At 42.3% G+C, this 15,330-nt stretch overlaps 1 protein-coding gene across 2 annotated transcripts in view; it reads right to left on the reverse strand.

Moving 5' to 3' along the window:
* PISD (phosphatidylserine decarboxylase) overlaps positions 1 to 10,595 on the reverse strand; it is a 45,433-nt gene extending 34,838 nt beyond the window's left edge. The window contains exons 1-2 of one of the 2 annotated variants that reach the window (XM_012763985.2): positions 10,469 to 10,595; positions 942 to 1,021 (exon numbers count right to left, since the gene is read on the reverse strand). In XM_012763985.2, coding sequence (XP_012619439.2) covers positions 942 to 1,021; positions 10,469 to 10,533 — 145 coding nt within the window. In that variant the 5' untranslated portion in view covers positions 10,534 to 10,595. Of the gene's footprint in view, positions 1 to 941; positions 1,024 to 10,468 lie in introns of those variants that run through there. The other variant, XM_012763990.2, reaches the window with a different exon arrangement.
* Between the last annotated feature and the right edge of the window lie 4,735 nt (positions 10,596 to 15,330).

The following is a 15,330-nucleotide window of genomic DNA, read 5'->3' on the forward strand; positions in this document are numbered from 1 at the left end:
CCCAGTGGCATGTGACTAGAGTCCCAACTGTTCAAGAGTTTGAGGTGGAAGGATCACCTTAGCCCAGAAGTTCAAGGTTACAATGAGCTATAATTGCACCACTGCACTTCAGTCTGGGCGACAGAGTGAGATCCTGTTTCAAAAAAAAAATAAGAAGTTCATAATCCACAGTGTTGGTGAGGGTGTGGGAACTGGCCTGCTCACATGCACTTCCTGCTCAGATGAGCGAAAACTGGGAAAACCCTCTTTGAAAAGCAACTTGGCCTAAATACAAAAGTGTAAAATAGGCTGGGCCCGGTGGCTCACGCCTGTAGTCCTAGCTCTCTGGGAGGCCGAGGCGTGCGGATTGCTCAAGTTCAGGAGTTCAAAACCAGCCTGAGCAAGAGCGAGACCCCACCTCTACTATAAATAGAAAGAAATTAATTGGCCAACTAAAAATATATACAAAAAATCAGCTGGGCATGATGGCACATGTCTGTAGTCCCAGCTACTTGGGAGACTGAGGCAGGAGGATCGCTTGAGCCCAGGAGTTTGAGGTTGCTGTGAGCTAGGCAGACGCCACGGCACTCACTCTAGCCTGGGCAACAAATCGAGACTCTGTCTCAAAAAAAAAAAAAAAAAGTGTAAAATACACAAACCTTTTGACTCAGCAATTCTCCCTCTAATTTATTCTGAAGATGTGCAAAGATGTTACTACAGAATTGTCTGTAGTAAAAAAGATTAGAAACAACTTAAATGTCAATACTGAATGGGATAGTCATACAAGATAATACTATGTAGCCAGTGAAAATAGCTAATGCTTCCATGATAACTGCATGCCAGGCATTCTAAGCACTTCACATATACTACATCATTTAATTCTAACAACCCTATGTTTGTCCCAATTTACACATGAGCCAACTGAGGCCAGCACAATTGCATAACCTCTAATTGCTCCTTACCTGTGCGAAAGGCTCTAAGAGGTAGCTTCTGTAAGGACTGTAGGAAGTGGCTCGAAGCAGCATTGTCATACTGGCGGAGGCTATAAACAAGCAAAAATGAACCATTAAATGTTTTTCTTAAAAGTAAAAATAAGGCGGGGCGCAGTGGCTCATGCCTGTAATCTAGCACTCTGGGAGGCCAAGGTGGGAGGACAGCTCAGGAGTTTGAAACTAGCCTGAGCAAGAGTGAGACCCCGTCTCTACTAAAAAAATAGAAAGAAATTAATTGGCAAACTAAAAATATATAGAAAAAATTAGCTGGGCATAGTGTCGCATTCCTGTAGTCCCAGCTACTCAGGAGGCTGAGGCACAAGGATCGCTTAAGCCCAGGAGTTTGAGGTTGCTGTGAGCTAGGCTGATGCCACAGCACTCTAGCCTGGGCAATGGAGTGAGACTCTGACTCAAAAAAAAAAGTAAAATTAAATTAGTGACTCAATCAACAAAACTTGCATACAGTTTATAGATTCAATAACAGTATTGTACCAATGGTCATTTCTTGATTTCCACAACTATACTACGGCTATGTTAGAAAACATCCTTATAGGAAAAAGTCTGAAATATTTAAAAACAAAAGGTGATCAAGTCTGCAAGTTGCTCTCAAGTGTTTCAGAAAAAAAAAATAGGTATACTCACACATATACATATAAACAGAGAGAAAATGGTAAAGCAATATGGTTGACATTTGGGGAACTGGGGTAAAAGGCATTTGAGAATTCTATGAACTATTTTTATAACTATTTCATAATAAAAAGGGTTTTTTTCTTAATGAAGCATAAGATCACAATAATAGTAAAACTAGCATTTTTTTTTTTTTTTTTTTTTTGGAGACAGAGTCTTACTCTGTTGCCTCGGCTAGAGTGCCATGGCATCAGCCTAGCTCACAGCAACCTCAAACTCCTGGGCTCAAGCAATCTTCCTGCCTCAGCCTCCCAAGTAGCTGGGACTACAGGTATGTGCCACCGTGCCTGGCTAATTTTTTCTATATTTAGTTGTTTGGCTAATTTCTTTTTTTTTTTCTTTTTTTTTTTTTTGTAATTCTTTTTTTTTTTTTTTGAGACAGAGTCTCGCTTTCTTGCCTAGGCTAGAGTGAGTGCCGTGGCGTCAGCCTAGCTCACAGCAACCTCAAACTCCTGGGCTCAAGCAATCCTCCTGCCTCAGCCTCCCGAGTAGCTGGGACTACAGGCACGAGCCACCATGCCCGGCTGATTTTTATATTATATATATTAGTTGGCCAATTAATTTCTTTTTTATTTTTATGGTAGAGACGGGGTCTCGCTCAGGCTGGTTTTGAACTCCTGACCTTAAGCAATCCGCCTGCCTCGGCCTCCCAGAGTGCTAGGATTACAGGCGTGAGCCACCGCGCCCGTGTTTGGCTAATTTCTATTTATGGTAGAGACGGGGTCTCACGCTTGCTCAGGCTAGTCTCGAACTCCTGAGCTCAAGCAATCCTCCTGCCTCAGCCTCCCAAAGTGCTAGGATTACAGGTGTGAGCCACTGCGCCGGGCCTAAAACCAGCATTCTTACAAAAAACCAAATATTTCTTTACCACAGAAGAGGAGCTATGCACAGATCTGTAAACATCTGAACCCCTACTCATTAAAGAATCTATTAATAATACTTCAGATGGCTGAAATTTAACATTTTAAATGTCTGTACTGGGGGGAAACGTCACAAACAAACCATGGTGAGCTATTCTAATCTACTTCAAGTCTGGCTAGCTCAATTGGCTTAACATTTTTTGAATGAGCTTTGTGGCTAGTTTACTATAAAGCTACTCTGACAGCGTGAATAGCTTTCAGGGATTCTGAGAAAAAATCACCAATTATTTTCATAGTTTTATGCTCTAAGAAAGTATTATATTAAGAAATATGATTGAGGAATTAATGAAATGTGGCTCATAAGACCATATTTTATTGTATAACCCAATATTGCTATATTAAAGATAGAAACAGGAGTTTGCAGGGTTTTGCCCTGAAGGAATGTGTGGACTCAATGGCTCACTTATGAGAGGATGCTATCATGGGAGAGCTCTCAAATCTCTGGTAGGGATGTTTTCCTGGAAGGCTTCCCGGTATCTCAAAATCTGTGAGCTTCCCTGTGTCTTGAAAGACAAGGCAAGGCAAATATAGCCCACAGGATGGGAGCCAGAGACAATGCTCTCTCCTGTCTGTCTACCTTTAAATCCACCATAACTAATCAAAGAAATATTGAGTCACTATACCTCTTTTCTTTTACCTTTGTTAGTTGACAACTACCTCTTAAAACTTAGAAGCTAGCCCCTGAAAGACGTTGTACCTGTTTGTTCACCTACATAAATTAGAAGACCCTTAAGAGGACTTTTGACCCTAACCCACTACCTGTATCCCCTAGCAACTACATTCCCTGATATGCAAATATGTTACCCTGACAACTGGTAATTGATGTCTGTGATTATAAAAACCTGTATGAATCTAACTATATTGCTGGCAGTTATGGAGATATGCCAGTCCCCTAGATACTCCCTGCTGTGTTATACCTGATCTTTTTATATATATAAAACTATAAACTATACCTTAGTTTATTCTTTTATTTCTCTCTGTTGCCTATCAATTTTCTTATCCTCTGTGGAGACCCCTATCTTAGGGACTTGGCTCCATGGGGAGAAGTAGCTAATCTCCTCTCCGGCCTGCCTCAAATACTCTCTCCTGCAGTATTACTTCTGATTCAGTTTGATTTTCTTCATTTCATCTTCACCCAGAGAAATCAGACATCTTCCCAGTAGTAATAAATGACTATGCCAGGAAGCAAAGCATTAATGAATTTTTACTTAACAATCGGATCTCCCCTTATTCAAACAGCAAACAGCCCACTTTCAATTCAGATAACACTTCAGTTTCCCCAAATATTGACCTAAAATCTAAAGTAAAGAAACTATATCTTTGTCAGTAAATGTTTCTTTTTTTCCTTGGAGCCCTCTATGATAGAAGTAATAATTTACTCTATTATAAATGTCTAGATTGATATTTTTGTAAGAAATAGGACTGCATTTAGGACTTTGATACTGTAATATTTACTTTCATGAATATTTAGTTATTATGTCTTACATGGATAACCTATAAACATTACCAGATTTAGGTACTTTCATTTTTTCACATAAAATTTCCTTGACTTAAAGACACCCTGGGAGCATGGTACTATTGCGACTAATGTCTTTCAGTATATGAAAGTTTTTTCAGTATGGAACAATGCTCATCTCTGAGACTGGGGTAATGGGATACTCCCATTACCACAGCAAAAAGACTAAAACCCTACTTTCTGAACAAAAAGTACAAAAACTGCCTAAAGAGTAAATTGTTCTGGGAGGCCGAGGTGGAAGGATTACTCGAGTCAGGAGTTCAAAACCAGCCTGAGCAAGAGCAAGACCCTGTCTCTACTATAAATAAAAAGAAATTAATTGGCCAACTAATATATATAGAAAAAATTAGCCGGGCATGGTGGCGCATGCCTGTAGTTCCAGCTACTCGGGAGGCTGAGGCAGTAGGATCACTTGAGCCCAGGAGTTTGAGGTTGCTGTGAGCTAGGCTGACGCCACAGCACTCACTCTAGCCTGGGCAACAAAGCGAGACTCTGTCTCAAAAAAAAAAAAAAAAAAAAAAAAAAGAGTAAATTGTTGTGTTCTGTACACTGCTACATTGTGTGTTTCAGAATTAATACTGAACCCCTAAATGAAAGGATGTTTGTAAGCCTCTGTCTGGCAGGGGCAAATACAAATGGAGAATAATCATTTATCCATTACAACGGGATGCAGGCACTCAGTTGGTCCGCTTTGCATATCCACCCTCTCCCTCAGGAGCATGCCCCAGAACTAAGGGCTCGGCTTTCTAGTATGCTGCTGTAGCCCCAACTCTTGGAACCAATGCCTGGCAAATGCCCCTTACATCAGCTTGTCCCCTGTTACTGGATCGTCCCTAGCTTCACAGAAATGCTGTAATTTCTTCAGTCTTACATAAACACCGTCTACCATGTATCCTCTAGTTTCCACCCCACTTTCTGCTCTCTTTCATCATAAATTCTTAAAAAGAGCTGTCTCTATTCACTGTCACCACTTCCTCACCCCCCCCCCACAGTCTCTCTTAATCCCACCCAATCGGGCTTTTATTCCTATCACATCCCCTCTCCTGAAGGTCACCAACACCAAGGCACACACACATCACCTGAGATGGCCTCTGGGCAGCATGACACAGTTGATCCCTCTCTCCTTGAAACATCCTCATTGGGTTTCTGGGACCGTGATTTTTCCTATCTCTCTGGTCTCTCCTCAGTCTCTTTTGTGGATTCTCCTTTGCTTCTTGACTTTGAAACATTGCCATGCCCAGCTTTCAGATCTCTTCTCTACCTACACTCTCTCCCTAGAGATATTTATCCAGTCCCAGGGCTTTAAAGAGACATACAAGCCCCTCACTGCTCCTCCAGGGACCTCTAGATCCCTATTTCCAACCAGCTACCCAACATGCTCACTTTGAGTCTTCTCAAACTGAGTTTGTCTAAAACAAAATTCCTGACCTTCTCTACCTCACCTTCAACCTGCTCCTCCCATAAAGTTCTCTATCTGTAGCAGAAACTGCCAGATGTTTACTAGATCTGCTTCCTCTTCTGGATACCTGCTAGACTACATTTCCCAGCCTTCCTGGGAAATGCAGCAAGGTGTGGCCATCAGACTGAGTTTCAACCAGTGGAATGTGAGGACCATTCAGAATTTTCAGGCATCCACCTCCAGGCTTTCCCTTTCAGTCCGCTTGATGCAGACAAACGTGTAGACCTTGAGAAACTATGTGTTAAAGATGGCAAGAGACTGGGTCCCCAGATCACTGCTTGAAGAACAGGTGGCCTACCAATTAGGAGCACCCACTGGGGCTTTACAAGTAGAAATAAACTTCTACTGTGTTAAGCCACTGAGAATGCTGAACTTAAAATCTGTTACAGTAACAACATTACTATAATTAATACACCAGGTCAGAAAAGGGCACCACCATTCACTCAGCCACTTAGTTCAAAATCCTACGACTCATTCTTAAGTGCTTTCCTTCTCACTATCTACATCCAATCCACTGGCAAGGCATGAAAACTCTGGCTCCTAAATATCTCCTAATCTGCTTATTTCTCATCACAGCCACTACTCTCACCCTAACCCAAGCTACCTGATCTCTCAACCAGATGACTGCAATGGCCGCTGTTTCTGCTTCCCCTCTTGACCCTACATGAGTTAAGCATCCCAAATCCCAAATCTTCCCAAATCAAAACCTTTTTGAGCACAGACATGACACTCAAAGGAAATGCTCACTGTAGCATTTTGGATTTCAGATGTGGGATGCTCAACCAATAAGTATAATGCAAATATTGCAACATATACAGAAAATCCAAAATCTAAAACACTTCTGGTCCCAAGCATTTCCTGTGTAACAGGTACACAATCTGTATCCGACTCATCACAAAACAGCCAGAGTTATCTTTCCAAAACAGAAAATAAGACCAGACCCTACGTCTTGCCACTCCCTCAGATTTCCTGCTTTTCCTCTCCTCACTCACGCCTCTTGCCACTCCTTGTACACACCACACGTATGCCCCTTCACATTTACTGTTGGCTCTACTTGGCTCACCCCTCATCATTCAGTTCTCTGCTCAAATGTTTCCTCCTCAGTTTGGTTTTTCCTAACCACTATGTGCCCAAGAGTTAGCCCTCTTGAGCACCCTCTAACTCCTTAACTACCTCACTTTATTTTTCTTCATAGCATTTATCACTACCTGAATTCTATATATAATCACTTATTTGTTTATTGTCTATAGCCCTTGATGAATGCAGGGGAGTCTGTCTGTCTTCTCATGGGACTTCTCTCTCAAGTGAGATTATGTCCCCAGAGAGATGAATGGATAGGTTCAATCAGATGTCTCCTCTACATGGTGAACTCACATGGGCATCCTGCAAGTGGGCAATTAAAGCCCACAGTTAAGCACTCAAGTCTGGCTGTGTGGCTCAAATCTCTGCCACTTATTAGAAGCTATGTGACCTTAGGAAATTTCTTAATTAATTCCAAGCCTTAGTTTCTCCATCTGTAAAAACAGGACTCACCTCATTAGAAGACAGACAGCCATGCAAAACCCCTAGCCAAAGGCCTGGCACCTAGTGACACATTATTATTAAAAGTAAGCAGCTGGCAACACCGTGCTGGCCATATCAATCATTCATGACCTCTAACTTGTCTGTCCCCATAGTGTCACAGTTGTAAAATATTTTTAATACCAACCTTGGTGGTAATATTTTAACTACAGTCCTTACGTCTTCTTCTGCTTTCTAAAGCTGGGAAAGTTCTCCTAAAACTGAACCACCAGACCTCTTCAAGATTTTATCCCACATTCCACCTTGTATTAGAGTATTTAGTAAAGTTTTCCTCTTCTACTAAACTGTAAAGTTCCTTAAACACAGGCTTGCTCCTCCCTCCCTCCCTTCCTTCCTTCCCTCCCTCTCTTCCTTCCTTCCTTCAAGAGATGAGGTCGGCGTGGTGGCTCACGCCTGTAATCCTAGCTCTCAGGGAGGCCTAGGCAGGGGGATTTCTTGAGGTCAGGAGTTCAAAACCAGCCTGAGCAAGAGCAAGACCCCGTCTCTACTATAAATAGAAAGAAATTAATTGGCCAACTGATATATATATAAAAAATTAGCCGGGCGTGGTGGCACATGCCTGTAGTCCCAGCTACTCGGGAGGCTGAGAAAGGAGTATCGCTTGACCCCAGGGGTTTGAGGTTACTGTGAGCTAGGCTGACTCCACAGCACTCACTCTAGCCTGGACAACAAAGTGAGACTCTGTCTCAAAAAAAAGAGATGAGGTCTTGTTACATTGCCCAGGCTGGACTTGAACTCACTGGCTCAAGTGATGCCTATTTCAAATATGTCTTAATTCTGGCCAGGTGCAGTGGCTCACGCCTGTAATCCTAGCACTTGGGAGGCCGAGGCGGCCGGATTGCTCAAGGTCAGCAGTTCGAAACCAGCCTGAGCAAGAGCAAGACCCCCGTCTCTACTATAAATAGAAAGAAAATTAATTGGCCAACTAATATATAGAGAAAAAATTAGCCGGGCATGGTGGCACATGCCTGTAGTCCCAGCTACTCGGGAGAGGCAGAAGGATTGCTTGAGCCCAGGAGTTTGAGGTAGCTGTGAGCTAGGCTGATGCCACGGCACTCACTCTAGCCTGGGCAACAAAGCAAGACTCCGTCACACACACACACACAAAAGTCTTAATTCTTCATTTCCTCACCCTCCCCATGGTCCCTGACACTGTGGTTTGCAGTGGTAGGGATGCCATAAAGATTTCTGAATAGAAATCTTGCACAAGCAACCATTCCTTGGGTACTTGTCTAAACTTGTCCATACTTGTCTAAACCTAAGAATCACCTGGGGCACTTGTAAAAACTAGTTGCCAGGGCCCCAGCCCACACCTGTAGAATGTGAAATTGGCAGCAAGATGGAAGCACATCCACGATCTTTATTTCTAATAAACATCTCAGCCCATTCCTTTATCAAATGAGTTTGGGAAACATGGTCATAAATTACCACCCAAAATGTTGCTTTCTCTGTTCTATCACCTGTCACACATCACCCAATTTATTGAAAAGCTCCCCTGCAAGACAAGATTTTCATCTACATGTCTCACAGACAGGCACTGCTTTATTTAAAACTCATGGAGGCCGGGCACAGTGGCTCACGCCTGTAATCCTAGCACTTGGGAGGCCGAGGCGGGGGATTGCTCAAGGTCAGCAGTTCGAAACCAGCTTGAGCAAAAGCAAGACCCCGTCTCTAATATAAATAGAAAGAAATTAATTGGCCAACTAATATATAGAGGAAAAAATCAGCCAAGCATGGTGGCACATGCCTGTAGTCCCAGCTACTTGGGAGGCTGAGGCAGCAGGATTGCTTGAGCCCAGGAGTTTGAGGTTGCTGTGAGCTAGGCTGACGCCATGGCACTCACTCTAGCCTGGACAACAAAGCGAGACTCTGTCTCAAAAAATAATAAATAAATAAATTTATGTATTAAAAAAACCTCATGGAAATGTTATCACTTTGGTTTTTTGTGTCTCAATATAGTTTCTATCTTGATGTATAATATCTTTGAAAATTAAGAGTTCTCATTGAATCCTCATCCCTCCCCACCCATTTCACCTAAATCCAATCTTATCTACCATACTTTAGTACCCTATGGTACTAAAGCATGGCTTTTTTCTTTCCTCCTTTTTAATGATGATGAGTCAGGTACAACCTCCTCCCATCGTTTAAAAAAATTTAAGGAGTGTCATGTTTTAGTCTTTCCAATTCATGACACACTTTAAACGAATTCATGGCTGACTCATGAACAACACACCTGGTAATAACATTGAAAAACACAAAGAACCTCCTGTCCAAACACTAACAGTTACCACCACATTGGAGAGCCTCCTCTTGAGAGAGCTACACTATCTCTGTACAGTTAATGATAAAAATTAAAGACCAATGATGGTTTCAGTTCCCTTTCAATCCAAATCCAGTGTCCTTTTATTCCCCAAAACTACAATGATTAGTCGACCTCCCGCCACAGCGCGAGCTTTGGTCAACGCTGACAAAAAGAATCCTGCCAGAAACACAACAGTATGGTGCGTCGCTCAACCCTTAGCTCTTTGAAATGACACCAAGCAACTGACTCTGAGTCACAGCTACCAACATTTTAATTGGTTGTTTCAGAGCCCAGATGCTCCCAAACTATGTTTGTATATTAGCTGCCCTCACAGTGGTCAGCCTGAGGGAAAGGGTCTTGCATCAGAGAGACAGGTACCTGGGCATGGCTTCCGGCTCTGCTACTAACTGGCTAAGACTGAACTTGAGCAAATCCGTCCCTCTCTCAGAGCCCCACTCTGGTCAATTCCAAAGAGAACGAGCTGGACTTAGAAAACCCCTCAAGTTTCTTCCATCTCTAAGAACTGGGGGTCACAGGATAATCAAGACCCCAATCCCATAACAGACTATATTGAGATTACCTAATCTAACTCTCTCGCTTCAAAGACTAAGAACCAGAGTGAAAGCTGCTTGACTTTCAGTCCAGTGCCCTTCCCACGCCACGCTGCCCCTTCCGGGAACACGAACACCTGAGGAAAAGGCATTCAGCCCTGCTTCAACTCTAATGACGGGCAGGCAGCTTATTCCATTTGGGCTTTTTTTTGTTGTTTGTTTAGGGTTTTTTTTGTCCTTTGTGCACTTCCACCAAGCTGGAAAGGAAATGCAGGAGCGTTTAGGCCACACCCTAACGAAATCCCTTCCGCCCTACGCGGCAGCAGTAGCACCTGTTTCCGAACTCAAGGTGAAGGTGGCTCCGTCTCCACCCAAGCTCTCCTCAGAACAAACCCGCAATACAGAAACGACGCCTCTCTCCCGACCCCAGCCTGGCCCAGGTATCCCCATACCCCGAGGAAGACTCCCCGCGCGGCTGTACCTGCTCCGCCACGGCGCGACCCTGTGTAGTATCCACAGACTCCGATGCCCCACGGACACCGCCATATTGTCTCCTCCTTCTCAGCGGGCCACGCCCCCCTTTCACACGCCGGGCGCACGCGTACGACTTCCGAGTCGCGAGCTCACTGGGCCAATGAGGAACGCGGAGTGATGGGGGCGTAGCCGGCTAAACCCCGCCCCGTGACTACTCACGGAAGTCTCAAGCCCGGCACTTCCAGAACCAAGTGAAATAGGTGTGGGAGCTGGAGGCGTCAGTTGTGCTAAACCTCGGCCGAAGGGCTGCGCTGCCAGTCCTTGTGCCTTTCCGCACGTGCCTGGAAAATCAGAGTCATTCAAGATTTGAAAATGTATGAAACGATCCAGCTTACTCATTTTACGAATGGGAAAACTGCGGGCATCCGCGACTCAGCTGTCGTTTCTTAAAGGCCAAGTTCTGTCATGAGCACAGAATGACACCATCTCATTCTAAACTCCCACCGCTGTACTGCCAGGGAGACCAGACGCAAGCGGTCTTGGATCGCCTAGAAATGCAACTGGTCGTGGAACTAAGTGCGTGGTGTGATGGTGCTTTCTCCTGCCGAGGTTCCTTGTCTTCCGTTTTAAGGGGAAAACGAATTTTCAGTAGTATCTGCTACTTTTTACTGAGCTCTGACTACAGAATCACAGCCAGCTCGGAGACATTATCCCCATTCTAAACATGAGGTGCCTGAGGCTCAGGCAGGTTAAGCAACATCCTCAAGGACACACAAAGGATACATGCTGAAAAGCTATAAAGTAATAAAGCCAGATTTTGTATTTTTTTGTTTTTTCACTCAAATACAAGAGGTAAAGCTAGAATTTGAACGTACGCCTCTGACTCCAAAACCCACGATCTAAACATTCGTACTTTTAAGCCCTTTACGTAGAATCTGGCTGAATTTGGGTCCAAAAACTGAAGGAATGCAGCCCTTTTTCCTCTGCTAAGCTACTTATCACAGCTGTCTTCACCAGACATTTGACACAAGAGGAGGAATATGTTGCCTGGTGCCTGCAGTTATTCCTGTGTAGTTATTTAGTTCAACTGGGTTATAACCAGCACCTACAGGGAGCTTTACAGGCATCAGGTTTGGTATGGGAGGGAAAATACGTCCCTCTGTTGTGGTTTTTAAAAGTCTGAAAAGGAAAAAAGCATAGAATTGGTTTTACTATCCAATTGAGAATAATAACACAAAACCAAGGAGTGGGGAAAATTATTTCAAAATGAAGTGCATTTGGGAAAACTGAATATCCACATGGAAAGGAATGAAATAGACCTTTACCTTACATTATACCATATACAAAAATAACTTCAAAATGGATCAAAGAGCCAAGTGCAGAGGTGCACTCCTTCAGTCCAAGCTACTGGGGAGGCTGAGGCAAGGAGGGTGGTTTGAGCCCAAGAGTTCAACCTGGGGAACATAGCGAGAACCTATATGTCTTAAAAAAAAAAAATCAAAGACCTCAACAGAACTAAAACTATAAATCTCTTAGAAGAAAACATAGGGAAACTCTTAATGACGTTGGATTTGGCAATGATAAATTGAACCTCAAAATTAAAACTTTTTTGTGCATCAAAATATAGTATCAGGAGAGTGAAAAAACGACCTACAGAATGGATGAAAATATTTTCAAATCATGTATCTGATAAGGATATAGTATACAGAATATATAAAGAATTTGTAAAACTCAACAATAAAAAGCAAACAAGCTAATTCAAAAGTGGGTAAAAGACTTGAGCAGACATTTCTCCAAAGAAGATACACGAATAGCCAATAAGCATATGAGAAGATGCTCAACATCACTAGTCACTAGGGAAAAGCAAATCAAAATCACAATGAGATATCCCTTATACCCACTAGGAAGGATATTATTTTTTTTAATGGAAAATAAGGAATATTGGCTAGGGGGATGGACATGCTTGAAGCTCTGACTCAGGTGGGGCAAGGGTAGAGTACCTAAACATGTGTACCCCCATAATATGCTGAAATAAAAAAGAAAAAAAAAGGAATATTGGCTAGAATGTGGGAAAATTGGAAATTTTGTGCATTGCTGATGGAAAGGTAAAATGGTACATGTGCTATGGAATAGTTTGGTGGTTCCTCAAAAAGTTAAACATAAAATTTACTATATAATCTGCCAATTTCACTCCTAGGTATAATCCAAAAGAATTGAAATCATGGACTCATACAGATACTTGCACACCAATATTCACAAGTGCACTGTTCACAATAGCCAAAAAGTGGAGAAATAGATAAATGGATAAACAAAACATAGTATATCCATATCATGGAATATTATTCAGCTATAAAAAAGAATGGTGGCTCACACGTGTAATCCTAACACTCTGGGAGACCAAGGTGGGAGGATCACTTACTTACCGTCAGGAGTTCAAGACCAGCCTGGGCAACATAGCAAGACCCTGTCTCTACAAAAAATAGAAAAAATTAGCCAGGCGAAGTGGCTCACATGTGTAATCCTAGTTCTCTAAGAGGCCAAGGTAGGAGGTAGGGCTTAAGCTCAGGAGTTCAAGAGCAGCCTTAGCAAGAGTGAGACCCTGTCTCTACTAAAAATAGAAAAATTAGCTGGGCATGGTGGCATGTGCCTGTAGTCCCAGCTACTCAAGAGGCTGAGGCAGAAGGATCACTTGAGCCCAGGAGTTCAAGGTTGCAGTGAGCTATGATGACGCCACTGCACTCTAACCGGGCAGGCAACACAGTGAGACTGTCTCAAAAACAAATAAAAATGCCAAATAATTTTCCAAAGTGGTTATATCCTTTTACATTCCTACCAGCAATGTATGAGAGTTCTGGTTGCTCCATATTTTCACCAACGTTACTTTTAGCCATTCGATGGATGTGATGTAGTATCTCATTATGGTTTTAATTTGTATTATCTAGAATATTAATAATAGTAAGCACTTTTTCATGTGCTTATTGGCCATTCATATATCTTCTTTCATGAAGTGTCTGCTGAGGTCTTTTCCCCATTTTAAAAAATTGTCTTTCATCACTAATCATCAGGAAAATGCAAATTAAAACCACTTACCCTTGTCAGAATGGTTATTATTAAAAAGTCAAAAAACAATAGATGTGGCTGGGCGTGGTGGCTCACGCCTGTAATCCTAGCACTCTGGGAGGCCAAGGCGGGAGGATTGCTTGAGGTCAGGAGTTCAAAACCAGCCTGAGCAAGAGTGAGACCCCATCTCTACTATAAATAGAAAGAAATTAATTGACCAACTAATATATATAGAAAAAACCAGCCAAGCATGGTGGCACATGCCTGTAATCCCAGCTACTTAGGAGACTGAGGCAGGATCGCTTGAGCCCAGGAATTTGAGGTTGCTGTGAGCTAGGCTGACGCCATGGCACTCTCTCTAGCCTGGGCAACAAAGCGAGACTCTGTCTCAAAAAAAACAATAAATGTTGATGCAGACGCAGTGAAAAGGGAATGCTTATACACTGTTGGTGGGACTATAAATTAGTACAACCTCTATAGAAAACAGGATGGAGATTTCTCAAATAGCTAAAAGTAGACCTATCATTTGATCCAGCAATCCCACTACTGGATATGTACCCAAAGGAAAAGAAGTCATTATATGTTTATCACAGCACAAATTCACAATTGCAAAGACATGGAATCAACCTAAGTGTCCATCAACTAATGAGTAGAAAAAGAAAATGTGGTATATATGCCATGGAATACTACTTAGCCATAAAAAAGAATGAAATAATGTCTTTTGCAGCAAGTTGGATAGAACTGGAAACCATTATCCTAAGTGAAATACCTCAGGAACAGAAAAACAAACACTGCATCCTCTCACTTATAAGTGGGAGCTAAACAATGGCTATACATGGTTACACAGAGTGATATGATGAACTTGGGAGTCTATAAGGGGAAGTGGGTGGAGGATGAGAGATCAAAATTACCTATGAAGTACAATGTACACTGTTTGGGTGATGGGTACATTAAAAGCCCTGACTTTATCACTATACAATTTATCCATGTATTAAAAAACCACTTGTACTCCCTAAATCAATTGAAATTTTTTTTAATTGGGTTATTTGAATTTTTCTTAATGAGTTATCAAGGTTGTTTATACACTCTGGATAGAAGTTCATTGTCAGACATATGTATTTCAAGCATCTCTTCCAGTATGGACTCCAGTGATCTCTATTTGTTCCATTGATTTTTTTAGATAATATTTTTATTGATACATAATATTTGTATATATCTATAGGGCACCTGTGGTTTGTGCTCTTTTTCTTTAGAGATGGGATCTTACTATATTGCCTAGTCTGGAGTGCAGTGGCTATTCACAGGCATGATCAAGGGGCACTGTAGTTTGGAACTCCTGAGCTCAAGCAATCCTCCTAATTCACCCTCCCAGCCAGCTGGACCTATAAGTGTGCACCACCACACCTGGCTTCATGTGGTATTTTGATACAGGCATAAAATGCGTAATAATCAAATCAGAGTATTTAGGATATCTATCACTTCTAACTGATCTATCTTAATTACTGTTGCTTAATTGAAATCAAGTGGTATGGGACCTCCAACTTTCTTTCTTCTCTTTCAGGATTTTTTTTGGCTTTTCTAGGTCCTTTGCATTTGTGTAACAATTTTATTTATTTATTTATTTATTTATTTATTTATTTATTTATTTAGAGACAGAGTCTCACTTTGTTGCCCAGGCTAGAGTGAGTGCGGTGGCGTCAGCCTAGCTCACAGCAACCTCAAACTCCTGGGCTCAAGCAATCCTGCTGCCTCAGCCTCCCGAGTAGCTGGGACTACAGGCATGCGCCACCATGCCCGGCTAATTTTTTC

This window comes from Microcebus murinus, chromosome 22 (assembly GCF_040939455.1).
Source record: "Microcebus murinus isolate Inina chromosome 22, M.murinus_Inina_mat1.0, whole genome shotgun sequence".
Lineage (NCBI taxonomy): Eukaryota > Metazoa > Chordata > Mammalia > Primates > Cheirogaleidae > Microcebus > Microcebus murinus.